This window comes from Canis lupus, chromosome X, assembly GCF_011100685.1.
Source record: "Canis lupus familiaris isolate Mischka breed German Shepherd chromosome X, alternate assembly UU_Cfam_GSD_1.0, whole genome shotgun sequence".
Lineage (NCBI taxonomy): Eukaryota > Metazoa > Chordata > Mammalia > Carnivora > Canidae > Canis > Canis lupus.
The window spans coordinates 122,976,470-123,003,360 of NC_049260.1; the positions used below are offsets into that span (position 1 = coordinate 122,976,470).

At 59.7% G+C, this 26,891-nt stretch overlaps 1 protein-coding gene across 6 annotated transcripts; it reads right to left on the reverse strand.

Annotated features, from left to right (window-relative positions):
- Positions 1-1,409: 1,409 nt before the first annotated feature.
- On the reverse strand, positions 1,410-26,200 carry HCFC1 (host cell factor C1). Of its 6 annotated transcripts, none has more exons than XM_038588687.1 (26): positions 24,939-26,200; positions 18,931-19,079; positions 18,552-18,712; positions 17,722-17,930; positions 16,679-16,763; positions 16,070-16,176; positions 14,711-14,890; positions 14,249-14,608; positions 13,823-13,983; positions 13,098-13,295; positions 12,502-12,726; positions 12,255-12,359; positions 11,802-12,021; positions 11,182-11,324; positions 10,892-11,030; positions 10,490-10,710; positions 8,333-9,860; positions 7,955-8,118; positions 6,857-7,430; positions 6,081-6,404; positions 5,788-5,906; positions 5,565-5,702; positions 5,193-5,378; positions 4,342-4,642; positions 3,718-3,781; positions 1,410-3,524 (listed from the first exon to the last, which is right to left on the reverse strand). In XM_038588687.1, the coding sequence occupies exons 1-26, from the start codon at positions 25,129-25,131 to the stop codon at positions 3,485-3,487; spliced, it is 6,294 nt and encodes a 2,097-aa protein (XP_038444615.1). In that variant the 5' UTR covers positions 25,132-26,200; the 3' UTR covers positions 1,410-3,484. The 6 variants fall into 6 exon arrangements, with proteins under 6 accessions (XP_038444615.1, XP_038444614.1, XP_038444613.1 ...); XM_038588686.1 differs by having other exon boundaries at positions 6,081-6,401; positions 6,857-7,433; XM_038588685.1 differs by having other exon boundaries at positions 6,857-7,433; positions 24,939-26,199.
- Positions 26,201-26,891: the final 691 nt, after the last annotated feature.

A 26,891-nucleotide genomic window follows, 5' to 3' on the forward strand; every position in this document is an offset into this window, starting at 1 on the left:
TGGGCAGGGGACTGTGGGCTCACCCGCCCTGCTCACAGATGCGTGTCCTTATTTACGGTAAACCCCTTCCCGACCGGCCTCTCCCTGCTTTCCTTGGACTCTGTCCCCTTCATGCCTAGCCAGGGACAAGCCTTGGTATGTGGAAGGTTCTAAGGTTCCTGTGGGTGAGCACCCTGGCCTTGGGTCCAGTGGATGGGGCCTTGGCCAGTCCTGAGGCAGAGAACTGGTACCGCTGCTCTCCCCACGCACAGGCCTCTCCCCGGGAGACCGCGGCCCCAAAGCTGCTACACTGGCCTGGCCCCAAGTGCCCTGCGGGCCACCGCGGGGCAGGGGGCAGGCAAGCGGAGGGATGGTGTAGGGGGGAGGCAGGAATCCTTGCAGCCCTCCAACAGCCGGCAGACCTGCACAGGCCCCTCCCCTCCTGGGGCCAGCCCCCCACGGGCCCCTTGCACCAGCTGGCCGGCGTGTGTGTGTGTGTGTGTGTGTGTGTGTGTGTGTGTGTGTGCGCCCTCCCCTCCCCCTGGGCCCATGTCCGCACCCCCTCCCCACCAGACCTGGGCTCCGAATCAGATGAGAACTGGTGCTGTGGGGATGACAGAGCCCACGGCTCCTGGTATCAAGATCAACAGGGCAGGACCCCACACGGGACACTGTGAGCCCACTGGAGTGAGCACCAGGGAGAGAGAAGCTTGCCCTCAGAGGCTTTCCGAGAGGTGGCCGTGCGCTGGCACTGCATGGGTACACGCACCCAAAGAGTGGAGATGGAGCGACTGGATGAGAGGGTAACAAGGCCCTTGGGTCCCTAGCACGAGTGCCAGAGTGCCAGGCTAGAGCGCTGCTCCTCCCGACCAGGTGGCGCTAGGCACTAAGCCCATCCGTTTCACCCTGGCTGTACCACCCGCATCAATGATGCCGCCGCCAACAGTTGAAAGTTCTGCTCCTTCTCTTTTGGGGGCCTGACTCGTGTGTGCATGGTATTCGGTCCTACAGAGCCTGCTAATAAGCCTCAGACCCAAGAGCCACCCCGTAGGCGATCCAGGTCTATCCTACGGAACAGACGCTCCAGGGGACCTGAGCTCTCAGTGGAAAGAGCCCAGGTCAGCCCTCCCCACTTGTCCAGGGTGGCTGGTGGCTAGTGACCTGCCAGTCCTTTATCCCAGTCCTCCGTCCTCTGGGTGCAGGAGGGAAGGTGATCCAGTCTCTAGGCAAGGAATGGGCAGCAGCTGGCCAGAGTCCCTTGACCTCACTGGAGCCTTGAAGCTTGGGAGGCAATCGGGAACCCTGCTCACTGCCCTTCGGAGCAAGAAGCTCCTGGGCGGGGGGGTGTCGGTGAGCCACGGGGGTGGACGGCTGTGTCACACCTCTAGCCTCCTCCCCGGGAGCCCTAGACACAGTCAAAGAGTAGGTAGTTATTTCAAAAAAAGTCTTTTAATTGTTCAAAATAGCACAAAACGACATCGCACTATGGTAATATTGAGTCACGGGGGTTACTCTACAATAGATGAACGGATGTACTGTTCTCAGAAACGAGAGAAATCAAAGGGCGCTCAAGAGAAGGGCAGGGAAACAACGGGACCAGGCGAGTGGGCTCCAAGGTGACTGACTAAACGTGACATTTTCCACAGCGAAGTATACTATAGTACAACAGACCAGAGGCCCCAGGAGCTGTGGGCCAGTGGCAGGGGTCTGCGGAGGCCGGGCCCCTCACTGCAGCTGCATCTCCAGGGCAGAGATGGGGGATCTGGAAAGATTGGCTGCTCGCTTGAATTCCTTTTGCACAACCTGCTGGCAAGCCTTGCTCAGCTCCTAAAGCTTGGGCGTGGGGCAAAAAGCTGACTCAGGAGCCACGCTAAGCAGAGCCCGAGCCTCCCAGGTTTGGTCCTGGGAACATGGGCACAGCCCTGCAAATTCACAGAACTGGTGACTGGTGCTACTAGCCCGCTTCTCCAGGGTCCGTGTCTTTCCCAGGGGCCGCGTCTTCCCCAGGGTCCATCAGGAATGACACCACACATATCTGCTCTCCGAAACCCAGTTCCCCTCCATCCCCTCGCCCCACCCCTTTTGACACAAGGCTGCCTGAAGTGGGTGGCTGCAGGAAGCAGCAGTTGAGGGTGGCGATACTATAAGCCAATTGGCCAAGGAGGGACCCTGGGGGCGGGGGTGTTGAGAGCACGTGGACCCAGGACCAGCTCCTTAAAAACCTGACTTTAGGCTCCAACAGACTCAAGTTCAATCTTACAGGTAAAGAGCAATCACCCATGGGGAGTGAGGTTTGACAGCTCACCCCTCCTTTGTCCCAGAAGCCCAGGGACAAGCGAAGGGGCGGATGGCAGGGGCCATCAAGAGGAGACTGGGCCAGGCAGCAAATGCCAGGCCCGCAGGGAAGATCCCACGCCTCTCCTGTCCCGGCTGCCCCCAGCTTTTCTTCCAGAAAGGTCCCTGCCAAGGCTTAGCCAAGGAGAAAAAAGTAAAAGTTAGGGGGGGGAGGGGCAAGGGGGGAGGAAAAAAAAAGATACACATTCTGTACACAGCTAACAACAACAACAACAAAAAAAAGGGACAAAACCCCACACGCTAAGGCTAAAATTACAATAAAAATGTTAACTTCATCAATTCCAACTTAAAAAAAATACAACAAATGCAGCAGTTGGTGGTGTGGCCCCTGGCCCCGACCCAGGGGCCAAAGCCAGGCTCGGCGGGGGCTGCTCTGCACCCCGCTGGGAGTCAGGAGATTTGCACGGAACGCTGCTCAGGCCACCGTGGGCTCATTCTTCCCCCTTTCTTTCTTTTTCTTCTCATTTTCTAGCTCTCTAATGGGGAAAGAAGGAAGGGGAATCGGGTCGGAGTACGAAGGCCGCCGAGGCGGGGTTGCACAAAGCTGAAGCCCGGGGCCAAGAGGTGGTGGGATATGTAAAGGTAACAAAGTAAAACGGAACCAGGTGGACATCTAGTGCGCGGGCGCCCCGCCAACGTTCTCGGAGCAGAGGCAGGGGAGGGGGGCCAGGGGCGCCTCTCTTCTGCTTCCATGCTGCAGCCCCTCCCACCCTTGGCTGCCCCCTCGGAACCAAGGTGACAAACTGCAAGAGGCGTGCGGGTACTGGAGGCGCGTGCTTCCCGTTCTCTGCGTCGTGTCTGCTTCATCTGAAGTGTCTGTCTAGCTCCCTCAAGGGCCTCGGAGTTCCGGGCTCGCTCGGCTCCCAGTGGACGGCACTGGTAGGGAGAAGAGAGGAGGAGGGCACACTGTTGTCTCACTTGCTCACTGCTCTTCCAGATCGGCGTTCTGCTTCCTCCCACAGCAATGGTAAGATGTGCTTTCTTGAGAGTATTTTAAAAACAGAGAGAGAGAGAGAATGAGTGGCGGCCAGTGGCTCCTGAGGGTGAAGTGTGAGCGCCGGGTGGGTAGGATGGGTGGGCCCTGGCAGGTGGCGTTCTTGAAGCAGAAGGGGGGGTCTGGCGAAGAATCCAGGTGCAGGGGAGCTGCCTCTCACTGACCATCTGCCTTAGATTTCTTTGGAGCGGATTTCCTTGGGAGAAGAGAAGAAAAAGGAAGGATCAGCGTGGATCTTGACAACGCGGGGAAAGCACAGGTGGGCCTCGCGTGGGCCTCCCCCGGGCCGGTACCTCACACCCCGTTAGCAGCCCCCTCCGATGCTGCTTCTTCCCAGGAGCTGTCTACCCCCAGCCTCAGAAGGCTCCCGAAAGGGGTTTCCTGCTTACATTTCCGGAGAGGACATGGGCCGCTTGCTGGCTGGCTTGGCGCCAGAGCTGTCTTTACTGGTTTCTGCAAGGAAAGTGGAGCCATGGGCAGGTCAGCGAGGTGGGCAGGCAGGACGACTTCGGCCACACAGCAGTCCACCAGCCAAGAGGACGAGAGCAGACATGATGTGGCCACCCTGCCTGCACCCTAGAGAAGCCTCTTGGCCCCGCCGTCACCGGCAGGCACATGGAGACTGATGTGTGCCACCTGCATGTGCCACCTCCTGCGGTCGTCCTGGGCCCAGGTCAGAGGCCTTCACTGTTCTCCCCAGTCAGCGTCATGGGAACTGGCACAAAGCCCGACGGGGCATGCCACGATGTCCGTTCCACACCCTGCCCCCTGGACTTGGGCCTCACCCTGTACCTCCTTCCCTTCAAGTTCTTGCAATCCCTCATCTCGCCTCAAACATCCCTGGAAAACTTTCCCTGAACCCACGGATGAGGCAAGGTGCCCCCCGCCAGGCTCCTCCACCATGGAGCACCCACCTCAGGCTATCTCCCTTAACTCCTGCAACGGTAAAGCTCCAAGTCCGGGCACCCCACCCTATGTCGTGACGCCCAAGGAGCCAGACGAATGACACCCACCTTGCAACCACCTCACTTGAGTAGCCGGGCCATAGCCCTTCTCGTTGCGGGCGGCGATGCGGAAGATGATGGCGGGCTTGGTGGTGTAGTCGATGTGAGCATTGGAGAGGCTGGAGGATTGCACCAGGCAGGAGGGGCTGGGCCCACAGTACACCCGCATGAAGGCCAGCTGGGCCGGGGTGGAACTCTTGGGCTCGCCACCCGCCTGCGAGCTCTGGATGGCCAGGTACACCGAGTACTCGATGATCTTGCCGGAGGTCACAGACGGCGGCTCCCAGGTGAGGTGAGCACCATCCGGACTCTAGAACCAAGGGGCCAGAGGTCAAGCCATGCTGCCTGTGGCCTTTGTGACTATCTCACTCTGCTTGTCCAGGAACAGGAGCGAGAACGCTTCACAGCTTCCAGAACCGACTGCTCATACCTCACCCCCCTTCCTGACACAACAGAGCTATTTCACAGCAGACGTACGGAGCTCTGAGGACATGGCCTCGCCTGCCCTGACCCAGAAGGCGGCCTGACGGAACGGCGAAATACAATGAACAGGGACTGAAAGCATAGCCTTCCTTCACCTGCTCTGCCACCGACCATGCGACTTGGCACTTAGTCTCCTGGCGCCTCAGTTTCCTCATGAGATCCCAGACCTCTTCAAGATGATGAAGGATTGCATAAAAAAACACGTGCAACATGGCAGGTGACAGACCCTCACTGAACACTAGCAGCTCGGACTAGTGTCCGAGACGGGGAGGGGGACGGCCAGAAGCTGCACCTCAGACGGGCACTCCCAGCGCACGGACTCAGCCTAGGCCTGCTCTACTCCGGCTGGGCACACGGTCATCCCACAGCACACTCACTTTGCTGATTTTAATGGCACAGGGGGCCCCTGGGAAACCAGGCAGACACGTCTTAAAGGCCGAGATCTCGCTGAAGGGCCCTCGGCCACAGGCATTGATCCCGGCAACACGGAACTTATAGGCTGTGCCCGGCTGCAGCTCCTGCTTCTTTAGCTGGTTGTAGTCGGGGACGGTGCCCGAGTCATCCTGGGGAAAGGGACACAGGCAAAGGAAGCATATGGAGCACGCTCTCCACGTGGCTGTCGTCGGGCTGGCCTCAAACTGGAAGACGGTCCTGGGGAACTTTAGAAGTTCCCACAAGTCCCAATACCTGCCTCACAGCCACGACCCCCCCCCCCCGCCCCCAGGGCATCAGCTCCCAGGAAAACTTACGTCTGAAGGAACAGCATCATCTGGTGGCAGGAAATAGTGTGTCACCATTACGTTGGTACCCTTAATGACCCCCACATCAAACCACTGATTCTCCTTCTTCACGGGGGCTTTGCTGGGCGGGGGCGGTAGGTCTGGCTTCTGGAAGGTGGGAAGGAAAGATCAAACCCTCAGCCTTTGGGGCCCAGAGGCAGCACCCCCTGAAACCTCATCATAGCACACTCACCACGCCCAGAGACTCAATGCCGTTGGCCACCTCGGTCAGGGTGGCCGCAGCCTGCAGCTTTGCGGGGCTTGCTACCACGACGGGCTGGGGGGCCACAAAGGTGTTGGAGGGGGCCAGGCCTGTGAGGAAGGAAAACGTCAGCGGGAGCCACCCTGGACACCTGGCTTCTGCGGGGGAGCCCTTCTATGGGGCCGGACCACACTTGTCATCTCTGCGGGGAAGGCCCAGCCGCCCGCCCGCAGACCTTCTCTCCCCGGGAAGGGCGCACTAGGCCAGCCCCCACCCCTGCTTACTCTCGGTGCCCGTGGAGGGCAGCAGGGCCACAGTGCTGGGGACAGCCGCGGCCAGCTCATTGAGGCAGTTGCTCTCGATGGTCGGGTCGTTGAGGCTGTCAGCGGGCGCCAGAGCCTCAGTGGGGAGGTGGTGGTGCTGCTGTTGGGCCTGCGCCTCCTGCAGCTGCTGCTGCTGCTGCACCAGGGCCGCCAGTTCCTGCTGTGTCAGTACGATGGGAATGGTGGTGGCCTGGCCCTCCTGGCCCTCAGCCGACAGGTGGCCCAGCTCCGCCTGCGTCACAGCTGCTGCTGCCTCGGACGTGTCCATGGGCTCCCCGGTGCCTGCTCCAGTGGGGAGAGCGGGGGGCAAGGAGTGCTACTCAAGAGGTGTGCCACACGGCATGGCCCAGCCCCACTTCCTGCCACCGCTCCACTCCCCTCCTAGCCTCGAGTCCCTGGGGGCAGCTGTGATGGCCGTGGGCCCCACCTCCTGGCCCTCCCTGGACTGAGGCGCTCTGCCTACTTCTTGGGTGCCAAGCCCAACCCACTCGCTGGGCCCATCCTCCTGTTCATATCCAACTCCTGCCACTCTGGCAGGGAGCGAGCCTCCTCTTCTGGGGCTGCCCATCACTGTAGCCACCCAGCCAGGGCGGTCAGCAAGAGGCTCCAGAACCCCAAGTCCTTGCTCCTCCTGAGGGACCCATCTTCCCCTTGGGGCTCCCATCTGGCCCAGACTGAAGATGCTGTGGTTAGCTCTTCCATGCCCCCACCCCACCCCCACCCCGACCAGCACCTACCCATGACGGCCTGTTGTGCAGCCTGGAGCACCGCCTGGATGGCCAGGGCCTGGGCCTCCTCTGTGGCTGCGGCCTGGGCAGCCGCTTCAGCGGCGGCAGTCACCGCCAGCTCCTCAGGGGTGAGGCCCGTCACCATGAGGGTGGTGGTGCCCGCCTGGGCCTCAGCCATCAGCTCTTGAGGAAGGGACAACTGGTCTACTTCGGACTGTGTGGGCGGGGGCGGCTGGACCACCACGGTGGCCACCACAGCTGAGCTGGTGGGCTCCTGGCCCGAAGACGGGTCCCCTGTACTGCTCAGATCCACGGCGGCTTGGAGCTCAGGGGTCTGGGAAGCTGACAGGACCTCGGCGGACTCCCCCATCAGGGGTGTGGAGGCAGGCTGCAGGAGTTGCCGTGGCGGCAGCTGCTGGCGAGGCCCTGGCGAGGCCTGGAGTTCCTCTGGGGGCTGCAGGATGTCAACAGCAGAGAAGGGCATGTCAGAAGTTTCTGTGTTGGCTATGGTCACTGTTATCGTGGCCGGGATGGGGACTTCGGTGGTCAGAGCCCCTGGGGTAGCCTCAGTCATTGATGAGATCTTCTAGAAAGGGAGAGAAGCCCCCGTCAGAGGGGAGGAGAGGGCGGCCAGAACCAGGCAGCCTTCATCTTTCCCTGGAGACCTGGATTTGCACTCTCCGTGGGCCAGCGTAACCCCATTCGATGGGAAGGGGCAGCAGGTGACAAGAGAAGCGAGGGGCGCAGCAAGGGAGACCCTTGGGACCTGCTGGCCGATTTTCGCCCATCCTCAGAGAGGCTTCCTGGTCTAGCCAAAAGGGCACTCCAGCTCCCGCCGCGTCACTCGTACAGGTTACAGCCAAACGACAAGCGATGGGAAACAGCCACGGAAATCAAAGCGTCTCAGAGACGCTGGGGCCTGGGAGACCCCCGCCTCCTGGCCCAGGGAGCGCGTGCGCCGCAGGCTGCCCTTTTATGGTCAGGAAGAAGGCCCAGGAGCAGCCCGTGCCTGGTGCAAGAGCGACACCTGGTGTCCAATTCGGGAACAGCACAGGCCGAAAGCAGTGGGTGGCAGGGAGGTGGCACAGGGGATCCTGGGGCTCTTACCGGCACCGAGGGACCTGGGACCGGTGTGGACTGTGTCACAGTGGTCACAGCCCGCGTCAGTGTGGAGGACACGGTCGTTGTAACGGCACTGGAGCTGGTGATGTTCACGCTGTCACCCTGGGTGCTCTCCACCTCTCCCTGGTCACTGGCCGCTGGTGGGGGATCTGTAGGGAAAGGAGGCAAATGGGAGGGTGACGAGTACTAGGCCAGCAGGAGCCCCAGAGCCTCCAGGTACTCGGTTGCCTGGATCTGTGCTGGAACACCGAGCCCCAAGAAATCTGACTACTGGCCTCTACCTAGGTGGATCCTGGTCACCTCCCTCAGCCTTTGAGCCCTGGGCTCTGGGAGACAACCAACGCCAAGCCAGTCTTCACTCACCTTGGTTTGAGCTCATGTTGGAGGTGACTGTGGTGGCTGTGTGCGTGGTGCCCGTCTCGTGCGTCTCACAAGGGGGGTTGGAGCAGACCCTCTGTGTCGGGAAAGGAGCCAGCAACGAAGCACCAGCCTGGGGGGTGATGGTGGGTGGTGCCGCTACTTCCAAGCCCGACTCTAGGGTCCTGTGGGAGGGGACGGTATCGGGGAGCAGGGCACCCACACTGACTGACATGGTGGTACCGGTGGAAGTGGTCTGGTGTGTTTCACAGGGGCGGCCGGCAGGGGGCTGCTGCCCACCCTCGGGCTGGCCCGCACCCCCACTGGACGTGGCGGTGGTGGGTGTATGGGTGGTGCCTGTCTCATGGGTCTCGCAGGGTGGGTTGGAGCAGACCCGCTGGGTGCTGCCTGCGTTCGAGGTAGTGGCGGTGTTGGTGGTGCCCGTCTCGTGGGTCTCGCAGGGTGGGTTGGAGCAGACTTGGGTGACGGTGGCCGAGGGGCACAGCAGCGCCTCCAGGGCTGTCACAGTCACAGCAGGACCAGGTGAGCTCTCATACGCGGGCATGGGGGTCCCCCGGGCCTCGCTGGGCTCCCCGGAACCCATGGTGGAGCGGACTGTGGTGGGGGTGTTGGTTGTGTGGGTGTGATGGGCCTCCAGTTGGCGCCCCACGGACACCAGCTGACTCAGGCTGGCCACGGGGGTGTCCTTGCCACCAGGAACGCTGGGTCTGACCTGGCCGCTCACGGGAGCCAGCTGCACAAAAGTGGTGCCGCGGCCACCAGACTCCACGGCCAGACCTGGCCCAAGGAGTGGGCCAGCTGAGCATGGGGCTCCCGTGGCCATCACAGTCATTGTGGTGCTGGTCACACTGGTCTGGCGGGTTTGGCACAAGGGCTTGACAAAACCCTGGGCTCCCTCTGACGCCCCAGGGGCCACGCCAATCCGGACCACAGCGGGAGTGCTGCCAGCCACGTAGGCACGCCGGGCGTCTGGCTGTGGGTTGGTGCCGATGCTGGACATAGCGGTGGTGGCGGTGCTGGTGGTGCCCGTCTCGTGGGTCTCGCACGGCGGGTTGGAGCAGCTGTGCTGGCCGGCCATGTTGGACGTGGCGGTGGTGGCCGTGTGCGTGGTGCCCGTCTCATGGGTCTCGCACGGCGGGTTGGAGCAGACGCGAACCACGCTGCCGTTCTGTGGCCCGACCGTTGAGGTCACGAGAGAAGCGGCTGCCTCCTGTCTGTCACAGACGAACTGCACTTGGGTGGGCTGGGGTTGCCCCCCGAGATTAGCCACAACGGTGGTGGTGGCCGTGTTGGTGGTGCCCGTCTCGTGGGTCTCGCAGGGCGGGTTGGAGCACACCAGCGTCACGGTGCCTGGCTGCACCTCCCCCTGGCCTGAATCGGCAATGGTGACTGTGGCCGTGGGCTGCTCTGTAGTAGGTGAGGCCAGAATGGACACGGGGAGGTCATGCACGGGCTGGGCCTCAACGCCACTGGGCGCCGTGATGAGAGTCACCTGTGTAGGCTGAGAGACAGGCTAGGGCAGGAGACAGAAGAGAAGAGTTACCTGTACACCTCTGCAGCTTGTCATGTGTCTGGCCTTCCCACCATCCTATCATGTCACCCGTGCTGGCTCCTAAAGCCACAGCCCTAGTACATGCAGGACCTGCTCGCCCTGTCGCCCAGCTCAGAGACCAGGGAAGAGGCATGGCTTCACCTCCAAGGCCATGAGGACTGGGAAGGGGCTGTGGGGTCAAGTCAGAGGCAGAGGCTGAGGCTAGTGCCTGGCCAGGGAGGGAGGGAGGGAGGGAGGGAGGGAGGGAGGGAGGGAGGGAGCCCCACCCACCCTGCACCACACAAAGGCCAGCAACAGCCACTTTTGCCATCCACCAGTTCAGCTTAAGATGCACAAAAGAGAGAAAAACGCTATACACGCACGAAGATGAACTATCGATTGCATCCTCTACGCCGTAAGAAAAAACACTTGGCCAGTGTTCAAAACCTGTAACCGCCTGAGACCTGATGTCTCACCGCAACAGACTATCGGATGGTGACTAAGAATCGCAGTGGCGCAACAGGGAAGGAAAAGGAGCCACACAGGGGAGGAAAAGAGGGACAGCCTCGGGCTGGGGCTCATCCGCACGCTCACGCACGCAGGCACCCTACCTGCATGGTGATGGTGGGGGTGGTCAGCCCACCGGCCGCCGTCAGTGTGGTCTGCGCGGCCGAAACTGTGATGGCAGTGGGGTTGATCACTTGGCTTGAGAGGGTGGCAATGGTACCCAAGGTGGTGATGGGTGTGGCCAGGGAGGCGCTGGTACTGTGGCCCCCAGCTCCGGCCAGGCTGGTGGAAACGGTGCCTGTCACTGTACCGAGGGTTGTGACACCTGGAAGGGGAGGGGCCACGGGGAGGGTTAGGCCCTCAGCTGGGGCCTTACCCCTGCCCGCAACTTTTCACCTGGTGGGGCCAGGGCACTGGGGGCTCTGGAACACACTCCATGGGAACAGAAGGCTGGGAGAAGGCACCTCTCCCGTGGGGAGGCGGGCCCAGAAATCTAGGCTACACACCTGTGGTGCCCTTCACAACCAACGTGGTGACAGCTGGCTTGACGGCAGAGACAGTGACAGGGGTGACCAGGCGGACACCCCCCATGGGCACGGTGCGGAGGATGGTGCCTGGCTGTCCAGGGGCCCCCTTTAGCACCACCTGGAATGCCAGAGGAAAGCACCCCCATGTCACTCCAACGTTGCCCAGACCCCGTGCCACCCCCACCCCCGGGCCCCTCAGGAGGACACATGTGGCCTGCTGGGGTCCTGGACTGGACACTGGGGTGAGGGGAGAGGCAGGCATGCCTCACCTGAGTCACTCCTTGCTGCCCATGGCCAGTGGCGATTTTGGGGACAGCTGTGATGATTTTGGCAGGTGCTCCAGTTCCAGAAGTCATCACCTTGGTGGTGATAATGGTGATGGGGGACTTGATGCCAGGACTGCTGGTCACACCTGGGCGAGAGGGACAGCTTGGCTTCTGGGGCTCCTCTCCACGTCAGTGCCCATTCCCCATTTCCCTTGAGCCCTCTCGAAAGTAGTTCCTTCTACCACCCCTTGATTCAAACCAAGTACCAATTACAGCCGCACCCCTGCTGCCTCCCTACAAAGGTGAAATAAAAGGCAAAGAGAGGGGGATCCCTGGGTGGCTCAGTGGTTTAACGCCTGCCTTCGGCCCAGGGTGTGATCCATGGAGTCCCAGGATCAAGTCCCTTATCAGGCTCTCTACATGGAACCTGCTTCTCCCTCTGCCTTGTCTCTCTCATGAATAAATACATAAAATCTTAAAAAAAAAAAAAAAAAAAAGGCAGAGAGAGGAAGAGAGGAAACGCAGAACCAAACCAAAAGCACGCCCTAACCCAGCATCCAGCATCCACTCGCCTGTCCAGCGTCAGCCTCCCAACACCCTCTGTCATCAGGGGAGGCCCCTACCTGTGGCGCCAGCCTGTGTGATGATGGCTGACATGGGGATGGTCTTGATGATGGTGGTCGTGCCAGGTTTGGTGGTGCTTGGGGACACGCTGCTGATGCCCAGAATGGTGGGCTTTGTCCCAGCCCCACTGGCCTGCGTGGTGGTGATGATGGTGGTGGGCTTGCCATCTGCTGAGGTCACTAGCTTCAGGATGGTCCCGGCTGGCAGGGGCCCTTTGGTCTGCAAGAGTCAAACAGGTAGAAGGCAAGGGGAACTGGCATCACTGCCAACATGGAAAGTCTGGCACAAAGTCTGTTGTGCCTCCTCTCTACTGGTGGCCTGAGCACTCAGGGAATGTTTGGAGACCATGAGTGACGGGACCAAGCCATGGGACTCTGTGCCACACGTGCTTGAGAGACCTGCTCTAGGCAGGGATACAAGCCCCTCTTGCAGCCCGGGGCCCACGAGCTCACCTGGATGATCTGAGTCACCGGGCCCGTAGATGCCTGGCCTGTGACCGCTGACGTTTGAACTGGTTTGGTCTGAACCACTGACATCACTTTGCCAAGGTTGGAAATCTAAAAGGGAAAGGATGGAGCAAGGAGTGATCTGGAAACCAATCAACAGTATGGCTTGGGTTCGGGCTCTCCTGGCATAGGCCCAGGGCAGTGCCACGACCTGGTAGCTGTCACATGCAGCAGAGTGGAACCTGTCACTCACCAGAGCGCTGCCTCCTGGGACAGAGATGGGGCTCTTCACCAGGGTGATGGTCTTGGTGACTCCACCCACCACCGTGGTCACCACCTGGGCTTGCTGGGCCACAGTCACAGTCCCTGATTTGTGGACTGTGATGATGGGGCGAGTGGATGTGTTGGCAGCAGAGGAGACGGATGTCCCCACCTGGGCGGCTGCAGTCTTCAGCATTCGAGTGGCTGGGTTGCTCACCTTGAAGGGGCAGAGAAGAGCTGATGAGCGGGACAGAGAGGCCGAGCCTCCACCCAGAAAGTCCCGGCAGGCCGACAGCTCCCACCTGCCTGTTCTCCTACCTGCCCCCACCAAGCCACCTGAACAACGGCTCAATTTGCTTTGCCTTTTCTTTAGTAAAGCAAGGGAGGATACGGACCGCACATCTAGCCTAAGGCCAGCACACCCCCAAAAGTAACCACTGACGCCGCAGCCCACGGCAAGCAGCCATGTGGGCCAACAGCCCTGCAGGTTGGTCCAAAGCCCGAAAGGAGTGAGCCCTGTCTTATTAGTGCCCAGGAGGCCCTCACCCCAAGGCTGCTGGCTCAGAAGCAGGCCCAAGTAATGCTCACCATGACTGGTGAGGAGGCCACCTTTACAGTAGCCGGGAGGGTCGTGGTGCCAGGTGTCACAGCCACGGTCTTGACGATGGTGGTGCCCGCCGGGACGCTCAGCACAGTGGGTGCTGAGGAAGGAGGGATCTTCTGGGTGGCGGCAGCTGCAGCTGCCAGCGCAGCCATGCCACTCATCTGTGGGCTGCTGCCAATCACCTGTGGTGGGCACGGGGAGTGTGAGCCCACAGAGAGCAGCAGTGGTGGGTTCTGCTGAAGTCCCCATAGCAGGGAACCCCATCAAGCAGCTCAGCCCTGCCAGCTTAGCATTCATCTCAGCAGCATCTCTTGGCCCCAACCTGGCCTCCTGCACTGACCAGGTGCGGCAACCCAGCAGCCAGAGTCTGCCAGAAACTCTAGATCTTTTCTAAAGACCACGGAGTCAGATACAGCGCTCTCCTCCTGAGCCTGGGTCAAACCCTACCTGGCTAGATTCTCCCCTCAGGCTTCCTAACAAGAAAGTTCACGTTTTAAGACGCCTTCATCGGAATAGATTCAGACAACAGGGAAGTCTTTCTCAGGCAACAGCTTACAAACTTGTATTAACTCGGTAACAACGGGTTGCCTCATCAGTGCTTTGCAGCCAAGAAAAGCCCAGGCTGCACGGTGCTGGGGCTGGGTAAAGTCTAAGCCCAGTCGGCACCACGGATCACCAAGAAGTCCCACCCTACTCAATGGATCCTCACCGTCCCCTGGGCGCTCTGCGTTGGCACAACCATTCGCACGCCTGCAGGAAGGGAGGTCACGGTGACGGGGGCTTTCCCAGCCTGGCTGGCAGGTCGCATGGTGACCAATGGGGTTCCTGTTGTAGCCTGAGGACCGGTGACTTTGAGAACAGCAGGGACACCTGGTAAGGTAAGTAAGCGGCCACATCAGCAGAGTCCCAGGCCTCTGCCCGGTTCAGCGTGCAAACGTGAAGTGCCTGCTCGTGCTTCATGTCTGCTCCTTCCAGACACCCTCAGTGAGTGTGTCCGTAGGCACAACTGACCTTTCTCCCAGCCCTGGTGCTAACGACCGCCAGGTGTGCTGTCTCGAGCAGCCCTCACTCAGGGACACCAACTCCTGGTGGGCTAGCCCCTACCCTCAGGTAAACTGCCAGGCCCCCAGCTCACCTTGAGTCCTGGCTGCAGCGGGCACGGAAATCGAGCTGCCAGGCACTGTCGGCAAGACCTGGATGGTGGTGGTGGTCGGGGGCGCGGTGGCAGCCTGGGGCAGGAGCGTGATGCCTACTTGGGTCAGCGGCTGCACAGCAGGTGCGGCTGCTGCTGGGGCAGGGCTCTTGGGAGGGTTGGCAGGCACAGACGGGACTGGATTGGGTGTGGGGGAGGTGGCAGTAGCAGCCGTGGCAGGAATGTCATATTTCTGGAGCTGCAGAAGGTAACTGTCGGCTGTCGCCACTGCCCCCCAGCTCACCTCCAGGGAGTTGGTGTTGGCTCGCACCAGCTGTACCCGGGCGGGGGGCGGTGGCTTTTCTGCAATAGAGCACAGCTGGTGAGAAGGGGCCTCAGCATAAGACCCCTACCTGTGGCGCAGCTGTGCTGGGGCGGCCTATGACCCCGATCCAGCTGCCTTACCTGTTTCCAGGTACCAGAGATCCTTGCAGCAGACCTGGTTGTTCCAGGCCTTTCGGTAGCCGTCGCGCCCACTCCATATGTATAGGCGGGTATTGATGGCTACGGCACAGTGGCCAGCTCGGGCCCGGGGAATATTGTCCTCCAGCGTGTCCATCAGGATGGTCTCCCAGGCCATGGTATCTGGGGAGGGCAGGAGGGGGGAGGTCAGCAAGGGGGCAGAGGAACCCATAACCCCCAGTGGCCCTTTGGCCTTTCGCTGTCAGGGATGGGGAATTAAAAACAGGAAGTCATCAAAGATTACTAAATTAAAAACAAACAAACGAACGAAAAATAACTCAGTATGGCAAAAAGACCATAAAAGATAAAATTATAAACCACAAACTACAAACTGGGAAAACTATTTGAAACGCACAGCCAAAGGTTTCACTTCTTGCACATCAAACAACACAAGAGCCTCTAGAAAGAGATGGGCAAAGAGGAACGCGAGTTACAGAACAGGCGACAGAAGGATCTAGAGAGAGATACATACCCTCACTCAAAATAAGAGAAATGCACTTAAACCGTAAGGCGCCTGGCATTGATTCCCGAGCCTGTTGCAGCCGGGGCTCAAGGTGAGCAGGGGGCGGGGGGCGGGGGCTGGCCCGGGGGGCGGGGGGAGAGTCGATCACCTATCCGACTCACTGAAGTGCAGTCTGACGGTTGCCGGGCCCGCACTGCCAGGGACATCTACGTGGGCACAAGCTCTGCACACGATGGCTGGGCAACAGCCTTCGACAGTGATTCTACCTCTAGGTTTTTGCCCTTCAAATGCACTTGCACGTAGGCGAGAATGGTGCAAGAATACTCACGGAGTAGCGTCTGTGCAAGTTTCAACACCTTGATAGCAATTCAAAAGAATGAGGCCGCTCGCCGTGCGGGGATGGGATGGGATGGTCTCCAAGACAGAGTAAACGGAAAAGGCCAGGCGCAGCGCCGCGGAGAGCAGGCTGCCGTGGTGTGGGTTTGTTTATAGGGGAACCTATAGACGGTGCTTGTATATGTAGAAAAGTCCCTGCCGGGTGGACGAGAAGCCACCAATGTGGCTGTCTCTGCAGAATGGGAGGCAGGAGGGAGGCTCTGCACAGTTAAGCTTTCGTGCTTTCAGATGCCGGACCATGTGTAGGGAAAGAGCCTATTCAAAAAATGAAAGCGAGGAGCATCCTCAGAGTGCTCTGACCAGTGGCTACTGCTCGTGGATTCTAGAGGCACAGGCCTTAGAAGCAGCTTCACTCCCTGCACACCCCACACAGCTCTCGGGACTGAGGAGGGCCAGCCTCCCGCAGCCCTCCGCAGGCCACTCCAAGCCCGAGGAGGCCATACCCAGGTTGAGACAAGCCAGTGTGTTGGTACACTTCCACTCCTTCTCGTGTGTGGCCACTTTGACGTCATCCATGACGAGAGGCACCCAGCCACCAAACACGTACATTCTGGGACGAGGGAGGGAAGAGTAGGAGAGGGTTGTAGAGGAGGTGCCAAGCTAGAGGCCACCTCTTCCATCCAGAAAGTTCTAAACACGCTTGGTCCTCCAGCTCTCCCCAGGAGAGTCCCCCAGGACGCATGAAAGGTCTCGATGCAGCCCTCTCCTAGGTGGCTCAGCCCTCACAAGAACTGTGTCACCTCCACCATGTGGCACCGTTCCTTAGCTCACCTAAAGCTCACCTCAGTCCCCATCATTCTCATATGTGCTTTGGGACCTTGGTGTTGACAAAGACACCCACCTGCTCGTGGAGAGTATCTAGAACAGTCTGCGCCCCTCTACCCTGAGTCTGTCTTGGTCTCCCAGGGTCGTAATGTAAAGACGGGGCTGCGGAATGCTAGCCCAGCCAGGAAGAGGCCTCCTCGGGCCTTAGGAATTGCAGGAACGAACACTGAGAGCCCTTTTGGAGCGGGGGTGGGCTGGGAAGAGAGGAGCCATGGCCAGCTACTCACTTGTTTCCTATGGTCGTGGCTGAGTGAAGACTTCGAGGAAGAGGTGCCACCCCACTGAGACTGGGTTTATTCCACGTCAGGGTCTCTGCAGAGCAATGGAGAAGGGAGGATTAGCTACACTAGGTCAGAACCAGGCCCTCCACCCCAGAAGATGGTCCCCAGATGCAGGGAAGGCTCTGGAAGGTGGGTGCCCACCCAGTTCAAGAATTCCATGCCTGGCCTCCCTACAGCGCACAAGAGGCCCTCTAGTGACCAGGTTCCAGCATTTCCCAAGCTCGGTTCACTATCCTGGCAACTGCATCTCTTCCAACACTTACTGAGCACCTGCTATGAGCCAGTGTTGCTCTCAGGGATTGGGGTAGGAGCGGAAAGCACATCCTCAAAAGGCACCGCACTTCATACGCCCTACTCTCCATAAAATGCGTTCACCCCCATTCCACCTCCACTGTCTAAGACCGAGTTCTGGGAAGCGCCGTGCTGCTAGGAATCTCACGGTAAATGGTTTGAGTGCCAACACTGACCTACAGGACGACGTAACCCTATAGAGATGTGTCATCAGCCATCTCGTCCCCTCAGCTTTCCTTCAGGCCAAAAACCTGAACTTCTCTCAACCACTCCTGACACCCACTCTGGTTACGATCCCAAGTAGCCCCTGCAGGTCTCATGGTCTCTCAACATCCGGTCTAACTGTGAGAGACCAAGGTGTGTCATTCCCGTTAGTCTGACCTCTGACGAATGGAGAGAGACGAACGCTACCTCACCCAGCCAATACCACCCTAGAGAGAGCTTTATCTCCTCCCTTATCCTCCTCTAAGATAGTCACCAACTCCGTCAATGAAGCCTTACTCTTTCTGAAAAGCAATGCCACAAGCTCAAGGCAAAGATGACAGCCGCAAACAGGGTCCCGCTCCTACTCTGCCACGAAGAGGAGGAGCAGCTAAGTGGTATGCTCACTCCATCTCCGCACAAACCCACCCTACGCCCACCACCCCATAGACTAGCTGTGCTCCAAGGCTCCTGGGACAGGTGCACCCATGTCTTACCAATATCCAGGGTCCAGAGGTCCCCCAGCCTGCAGCCACTCATCCCTCCGTAGATCACCAGCTTGGACTTCTTATTGTCTTTCTCAGTATAGACCACAGCCGTATGTGACTCCCGGGGTGGAGGCAGGACGCCGTAAGTGATGGGGATGTCCCAGGCTACGACTCCGGAGCCTGGCCGCAATTCCAGGATATATAAGTCATTCAGGTACCTGGAGAAGAAAAGTCAGTTATGGCAAGCCCTGACTGCCTGCACCAGAGGCCTCACCAGCTTCTAGGGGTGAACAGCAGAGTCCGCAGGAGATAAAGAGGGGCTAGGTCCACATGGACTGCAAGTTCTTCTACCCTTGGTCCTAAGAAGGGGCTGCCAGAAGCTCCCAAGGATGAGTGGGAGTCCAAGAGGAGCAGTGGGATGGGGTGTGCAGGGCTGCCTCGCACACAAAACGGGCGTTATGCTAAGGCCTCCTGGGGTAAAGAGGGGTGCTGGTTTCGGACTACCTTCAGACTTCAGAAAGGCACTCGGCCACCGGCCTTGGAAAATATCATCGCTAAGTCTGCAGGCAGCAAAAGCTAGGAAGGAAAGCACCAGCTCTAACTTGGTCTGAGGAGCAGGGGTCAGCCAAAGGCAAGATGAGTTTCTACCTCTTGGCCCAGCCCTCCTGCCATGCCACCTCCTCTGCGTTAGAGACCTCTGAGACAGAAAGCTCCTTATGGGGCACCTACTGTCACCCTCTCATTTCTCAGAAGAAAGGGACTTGGCACGGTGGGGTTGGTTGGCACGTAGCTAAGAACACCCACCCCCATGATTCCACATGAAGAGGACAAAGCCTCACCTTGGAATGTTGTTCTTGGGGTCCTCACTATCGTTGGCCAGACCCCCAAACAGGTAGCATTTGTTGCCCACAAGGGAGAAGCTGTGCCCAAGCCGAGGACATGGAGGGGGCCCATTTTTGGGCGTCTTGGCTTTGAGTCTCTTCCATTCCCACCGGCTTGCCTGTAAAATCAAGATTTGGATTGTATCAGGGATGAACTGGCCCCCATTGGGGCCTGGGCCATTTGTCCTAGAGGGAGAAACCAGGCAGGAGGAGGTAGGCACCCGAATGGAATAGGAAGGTCCTGGGCAGCGCAGGGTCGCCCCCTCTCCTGAGGGTGGGGTGTTCAGGGCAGCCTCACCTCCCCCTCAAACACTGAGAACACAGTGTGGGCCGTTACCTGGAGCTCATAGAGGTCGTTGCTGTATTTCCCATACTCCACCATCCCACCAAACACTAGCAGGCGGGTCCCGTCACACACGAAGCCATAGGCTGCACACCCAGGGGGGATGTCCCCTCTCACGGCTGGGATGAACCACTGGTTAGTTGCTGGGGAACGAAAGGAAGCAGAAGTCAGAACACTTCAGGAACTCCTAAGAACCAGAGTCCCCACTCCTCTTACTCCCCGAATCCAGCAGCCTGCCAAACATAGTCTGAGAAAGAAGGGGCTGGCCCTCCCTCCAAGCCACCTAGAGTTCTAAGCCCCCTGACCTCAGAGGCCACCTCAAAACAGCCTGCAATCACCCGTTTCTCATCAAGCCTGTCTTAATAAGCAGGAAGTCACTAACCAAGATAATTTATTAGCTTCTGGGAATGTGGCCACTGACTTCCTTTCCGCACTGCTCAGTAGGACCCATATTGGAAAGAAATGTCTAATACCCAAAACACCCTTCAGTGGCTGTGTGAACCTCTTTATGGGAGCGCAGGGCTACACCTCTAAGTGGCTCAAAGAGTGACTGTGGCCAGCCAGGGCCCTCCCTCCCTGCAGGTGCTAGTGGCAGGAGGGGGGGGAGCAGGTGAGGGAGACCAATCACAGCAGCCCAGCCTGCTGGCTGAGGGTGGGGGGGCAGCGGCAAGAATCAATCTCTGCTGGCGTCTCCTAGGTGATGGTCCACAACCAGCCACCCCTCCCCTCGTGCCACACCCATACTGATCTAGAATATTCTTGAAAGCCAGAAGTGGTGGCAGCAGCATTAGCTTCTATGGCAGCCTTACAGCTTCTGCTGGCTGTGGAAGCTTCCCCCAAATCCATCATCTCTAAATGGGGGTGGAGTGGAGAGGCCACCACCGAAGAAGGTGAATGAGAAGTCCTCCCTTGCCCCACCCATCACCCCACTCTTCCCCTCCACTCCAGGCTTGTGTCCTGGTTTCAGCTCCCTGTACACCTGCCAAGCCAGGGCCTCCCAGAAAAGTCAGAGTACACATCCTCCTCTTTTGAGGGGTCCTTTTCATTACATGTTAATTATTTAAAGAACCGTCCCTAAACAACAAACCACATTCTCTCCAAAAACTGGGTGCCTGACACACATTTGATCCTACGTCCCTAAACAGGCTGTGGTCAAATGAGAGTGACTTGAGACTGAGGTGCCTGGGGGGGTGCGCAAGGGACCCGAGCATGAAAGGAGCAGCCCTTGCGTCCAAATGGGGGTTAGGATCCTCCCATGGAGAGGGCCCTGAGAGCCCCCAGCTGCTCATCTGCTTCTCAGCCTTTCTCTATAGGCACGTACCGGGTCTCTAGCAGCTCTCTCCTGCATGCTAGGTGACAAGTCCTATGTCACCACCCCAAATCCCCATGTACACTTGGGCCTCCTGCCCTCATCTAAAAGCACACTGTACCTCCTGAGACTCTGACAGCCTTTCCTGGGGTAGAAGTGCCCCTACACTCACCGCTACCCAAAATCTCCAAGTCAGTTTGGAACAGGCTGTTGATCCTCCTCCGCAGCACCCCCATCCCTCCTCCACGGTTCAGTGGAGTCACCAGGACTCCAGGATACCCAGGAGCAAGCCGCCCCCACCCTCCGCCTGCCATTCTCCTGGTGGGGGTGCAGCGCTGTAGTGCCTGTGGCACACGCATGCGCCCAGGCCCCAGTCCCCCCCCCCCACCTTGCTGTCACCCCTACTGCATGTGAAAAGCAACAATGGTGGAGCCGCCGAGGCAGACCCCCATGCACACATCGGAAGAGGTGGGGTTCCACCCAAGTTACCAAGATAACAGCTGAAAGAAGCCTTGGAGACCACCTCAGCCAAGACCCCGCGGTTGATAAAGGAACAGGGCCAGGAGGGCAAGTGACTTACCTGAGGTCATAGAGCAAAATAGACAGACAAGAGCCTTGTCACCAACTTCAAAGTCATCACTATGTGCCCACCCAAGGGCCCCATGTACCCAGACCCATCGGCCGCCCTCACTCACCTGAGCACCCTCACAGCTGCTGCACAGAGCTCTGGGGCCATTAGGGGCCCAGTATTCAGGGCTGGGACAAAGCCACATGGCAAACAGGATCAACCCACAGCTTTCCATCACGCTCTAATCACTGATCCAGCTGGCCAGCTTGGAAGTGACCTGCGACGTCCCAAGAGCTCACAATCGCCAGCTCATTTAAGAGGAGCTGATGCTCTAGAACACTCAGGGCCGGGACCCTCCACGCCAATGTCAAGAACAGTCTTGTCAGCGAGCACTGTTTCTGGTGTGAAGCCACACGCCCGGTTCTGCCCGCGAGATGGCACAGCCGCCGTCTCAAACACACCTGCTGCTCAGCTGTCCCGTAATCATATTATCTCTAGCTCATCGAGCAGGGCATCTCGTAACCCCCTCTGGATCCCGCATTCTCCATTCAGTCTGGCTTGTCAGTGCTCTCAGCTGGGGGGGGGGGGGGTTTGAGGAGACGAGGCCACCTGCATGCAGGACCCTTCATGGGATGACCAGAAACATGACTCCACCCTTTCTTTCCTCAGCAAGCCTGAAACCACAGTTTCTGGGTTTTATCAGCTGCCGCACCCCTTTCCACACTCGCCAAAACCCATCTGTAGTAGCTCCTGTCAACCTCTACGCATCACCCCCTAGAGACCGTACCACCCAGTTGGGGAGACAGTCCACAGGTGCCCGTTTTGCTCGCTCTGTCATGCCGGGGCGCTTCCTGTGTGGCAGACGCAATGCCAAACGTGGGGAGGGACAGAGAAGACCACTCCCATCCTCGAACTCCCAACCTAGTAGGAAGGCTGCCATGCCCTCCACTTGCAAGGGGAACAGCAGCCTGGGAGAGGTCTCTCTGCACCACACCCAAACCTTGGGAGCACAGAACAGGGCATCTGGCAGGGGGGGCTTCTCAGAAAAGGTGAATTTGGAGCCAGGCCTTGAAGGGTGAACAGGATTTCCTGACAAATGAAACTAACAGGGCCAATCAGGAAGTGACTGCAAGAGCCAAGTGAGAAGAGAGGAGGTCTCGGAATAGAGGGCAAACAGATTTGACACAAACCTAACTTAGCGGCCAATTAGTTACAGGGACAGAGGCACAGGGAGGTACTGCCAAGGTGGTGGCCTGTGCCTGTTAACTGAAGGAAGAGACAGCCCAACGGTCTTCATGAAGATCTGTACCCCAAGCGTTTCCGCGTGACCCTACCGCCAGCTGGTAGGGTGACCCTAGACCTGTCACTTCCCCTCTGGGACCCCGATTTCCTCATGTGCAAAAACAAGGAAGTTATACTACATGTTTTCCAAGGCTCCTTGCAGCTGTCACAGTCACCAGATGTTAGAGGACCACTGAGGTAGACCAGCCTTGGGCAACTGGTTCGGTGGCCAGCCACACCCTCCCCTTGCCAGGGCGCACCCCACTGTCAGTACCAGGTCCTCTCGGTAATCCACTTGGCTACGATGAAATAAAATTCCCTAAGGCCAAGCACAGTAGCTACCCTAAGACCTCCCAAAGGCCAAACAAGTGTCCCCCAGCCGCTGTGATAGCTGTCGCGAAAGAGGAAGCACACACACTTCAAGTGTCACCCCCAGATCGCTGAGCTAACCAAGGCAGCAAAGTGCTCACATACACCCGAAAGCGCCCCCTGGAGCCCTTAATCTTAGCAACAGGGAATGTTTCCAGGCAGATCAGCTCTCTCTCCAAAAGGTCTTTCATCCCACAGAAAGCAAAGTAGAAGAGGCCTAAGGAATACGTGCTCTGACCCGCCTGGAAACAGTAACGGTAAGCAGAAGGGCATCTGTCAAGGCAACAGCTCGGGCTGACGGGCACGTGCATCTGTGCCACCACAGGGGGAAGAGGGGCAACACTGAGCCCGGTGTCTCCCAAGAACTCAAAAACCTTCCACTACCAGAACCAGGAGCAGACACCAAACACAGGCCAAATTCCTGCTCCGTTCAAATAACGGGTAAACACCTGGCGAGGAACGGGGAGCTGGGTCAGCTAGCGGCTCTCCTGAGAAGTCGCCTAAGGAGTTGATTAGCGCAGTTTCCAAACTGCTAACCTGAAGGAATCCAGGGCCGCAGCCCTTTGGAAGCTGCCTACCCTTTAGTACATGACATGCCCTAGCAGATGGGGAACGAATTAATGCCAAAGTGGCCAATTCATTTTAATAAACTAATGAATATGCACAAGCCCCTGGAAGCAGTGGACTTTAGAGCGGATGGTAATTAGGCCCCTGCCCTACTTTCTAAAATTGTATTTCCCTGTTAAGGAGGCTGCTCCAGGCCTTATGAGAATAAAGTCAGTCCAAGGAGTTTAGAAGGTTCTGCTCAGGGCAGTGGCCTCTCTAAAAACAGCCCTGCCCCTCGGCCTTACCTTACCGAGCTAACTGCTGCCACAGCAGCTGTCTGAGCTGGCATGGAGCACCACCAAGCAGCACAGCCTTGCTGGAGGCAACAGGTGCTGAGTCCCGGAATGCAAAGGGTCACCAGCACCCCACCAGCCTCTGAAAGTCAACTTGGTAGGGGCAACAACCTACCGGGAGCACAGAGAGCTGCCCTCTCTGCCTCAGGGGAGGGAGAAGGAGCACCCAGTTCTCACCATGCTAACCACCTTCTCCCTTGGGCGCCAGGTCCCCACGCCAGAGCAACCTCAAAGCTGGGAGGAGGTGCTCGGGTTCGAGAACCTGGTATTGCCAGAGCCGTGGGAAAGAATGGATCTGGAGCAAGTGGACTGTGCTAGGTGTCATGTCAGGAGGAAGAGCTGGAAAACAGCTCCTGGCCACCACCAACCCGAACGCATCCCCCTGCTGCAGAGGGGAACTTCCTAAAAGACCGCTGACAGGCGTGTGGGTGTGCGTGCACGCGCGCCAGCCATCCTGTGCTTTCCCCTCAGGGTGTCTTGGTCTGTCAGGCTCTCCTCAGAAAGACGGCCTGCAAGCCCAGTGGCCTCAGGGAGAGTGCCTAGCCCTCCTTCCAAGCGAGGCAAGGTGCGGTGGGCCAACGTGCCTACAACAGGCAGCAACATGGTGCGCAAACCAGGCCAAGAGGCCACTACAGGCCAGTGGCCGCAGGAAGAGGGGAATATGCGGCCCAGTCCCAGACCTAGCAAGGACGCTAGGTCTTTCCGTGTCCGACAATCCCACTCCTCCCAATCAACAACGCCTCGGGTTTGAGGGAGAAATGAAAATGGAGAGGATAACGTCAAGCCCAGAAGCAGAAGAGCTAAGGGCCCACCTAGCGCACTACGGATCCCTGGAATGCAGCTCCTACACTGGAGCCCCCAGATGAAGAAAAGAAGCAACCCGAAAAGAAGAATAGTACAGAAGTAAATGGCGAAGGGGGGAGCCAGCAATGCCGCCCTATCTTCCAGTCCCCAGGGCTCCCCAGCCGGGCACACAATCCCTCCCCGCCCCCTACCCAGTCGGGATTAGGCTGCTCAACTCTGCCCCTAATCCGTAATCTAGAAGCTGTCATTTCTCCCGAATAAGCATCAAAGATGAAGAAGAGCCGAGCAGGCGCAGGAGGGAGGAAAGGGGTGGGACTCCCTGCGCCAAAGGGACGCATCCGCCAGCCTGCCCGGCGGGTAACGGTGTGGGTCTCAAGTCAACGCCGGCAACGCCCCCGCCCCCTCACCAAGCGGACTAGAGAATTTCTGATAATGAAAAGCGCCCCTCAAATGCAGGGGAGCGGGAGGGGGGCGAGAGCGGGGGGGGTACGGGGAGACGGGGGGGGGGCAGGGAAGCCGGGCTGAGCAAAGGGTCGCAGAACAGAGGAGAGAGCAGATCGGTGCAGAGGGAGAGGGAGGAAAGGGAGGAGGGAGAGAAGGCAGGAGGGGAGGGGAAGAGAAAGGAGGGGAGGGAGGGGGAGAGGAGGGAGGGGAGGAGGGTGGGGGAAGAGGAGGAGGAGGAGAGGGAGGGAGGGAGGGAAGGAGAGGGAGAGGGAGAGGGAGGAGATGGAGGGAGGGAAAGATCCCAGGACCCAGCGGGCTTTGCACTCACCCGTGTTGTACACGTGCAGTTCGTCCACTATCCCCTCGTTGCCGCCGCCAAACACCACGATGAGTTCCTTGATGGCCACGGCGCGGTGGCCGTGGCGGGGCCGGGGCACTGGACCCGACCAGCCCACCACTCGCTTCCAGCGAGGCTGCAGGAGCACCGCTGGCGAGTTGGCGGGCGACACGGCCGAAGCCATAGTTGCGGGAAAGGCCGCGGTGGAAAAAAGTCACCAGGCGGGAAAGGAGCCCCCCAACTGCTCTCACACACACCCCCTTCAGTCTAAGGTAGCTCTCACGGAGAAGCGCTCCTCACACAGCGGTGGACGGCTCCATGGAGGCCGCCATCTTAACTACCCTCCTTCCCTTTGGCTCTTCCCCTGCTTCTAGCTCACCCCGTCTCTTCAAGAGCCTCCCGAAACTTTCGAGCGCCTAGCCCCGAGAAGCTGGAGGCCGCCAAGTCCCGCCGCCCTGACTACTCGCCCGGGCGCTCCCGCTTACAAGCTCGGGCGGGAGGCCCTGGGAGCCGCCATCTTGAGCCGCCTCTCTCTCCTCCCTTCCTCAGTCGTAGCCCTCCCCCGCCGGAAATGGCGGAGCCCCGGCCCGGTTCCCACACCCCCCAAGTCCCCTGCACTGGCCGGCTTCCGGGGCGGGTGGAAAGGAGCCACAAGCACCGCGGTTGTCCCAGCCCCGCCGGCGCTCACACCACAATTGTGGGAGCCGCCATCTTGAGACCGTCCCGCTTCCCCGCCCAGCGCTTAGTGCAGCCGCCGCTCCCGAAACAGCCTCGACACTCGTAAGGGACAGAGGCGCGCCGGAGGCCGGTGGAACGAACTCGAACTCTCGGGGGCTGCTCGGAGACTCGCGCCGTACAGCTTGTGAGGTCTCGAACCTCTTCCCCGAGCCCGCCTCAGCTGCTCAGACTGCGCCTGCCGCCCTGGGAGCCGCCATCTTGAGACTAACTCCCCCTTCCCCCCTATTCTCTTCCTCCTGGGTCAGTTCTTCCACTGCAAACCAAACGCAAGGCAGCGTCCGATCCTCGCTTCCCTCCTTATGACTCCTTCCCACAGGAGCCGCTTCAAAGAGCCAGAGTTAGGCCCCGAAGTGGCAACTGTACGGCAGGAGGAGCGGTAACGGCAGGGCGCTCATGCCTCCTCCCTGGGAGCCGCCATCTTGTGTGAAGAAGTAACAACTAAACATGGCGGCAGCGACGGTCGGGCGAGGGGGCGGAGTCTGGCTACGTCACTGTTTCCCCCCCCACACCCGCCCCCGCCCTCGCACGGCAGCTTCTGTGAGCCGAGGCTTCTTAAAGAACCCCCGCGCTGCCCCGCGGCGAGGGCCCTGGGCCGCCGCACACTTAGCTTGGGTTCTGGCCGCTCTCGGGTCTGGCGCAGGCGCGCCCAGCCCCGCGGCCCACCCCCCCCATTGCGCCCTCACGCCTCCGCCCTGGGAGCCGCCATCTTGCCACTTCCCCTCGCCCGGCCGTTCACGGGCGTCAATAGCGACTTTCAGCACAAAACAAAGATGGCGGTCGAGGCATCTGCTGAGTGCCCGGATGCGAAAGCCTCAAACGAGCTCGGCCCCGCCCCCCTGGGAACAGTCCCCCGGGTCGCTGAAGGAACACACGCGCGAGGGGCTGCCGTTCACTAGCCGTGGGCTCGGGGCACGGACTGCCGGGGGAGGCCGGCGGGAGACATGCGCTGCGCCTCGGGCCCGGGGGCGGGCACCTTCGCAGTCCCCACACCCAGCGGCCGCGGGAGAGGCGGCCCGAGACGCGCCGCGGGGGAGCCGGGGGCGGGGCGGGGGGCGGAGACGCGCCGGCTCCCAGGCTCGCGGGCCCCGCCCCCGGGAGCCGGCGGCGCCGTCCGCTGCGCGCCGAGGGGAGCCGGGCCGAGCGCCCGCGCCGCTCCCCGGTCCCCGCGCCGCCGCCTGCAGGGCGGGCAGCCGGGCCGGCGGTCCC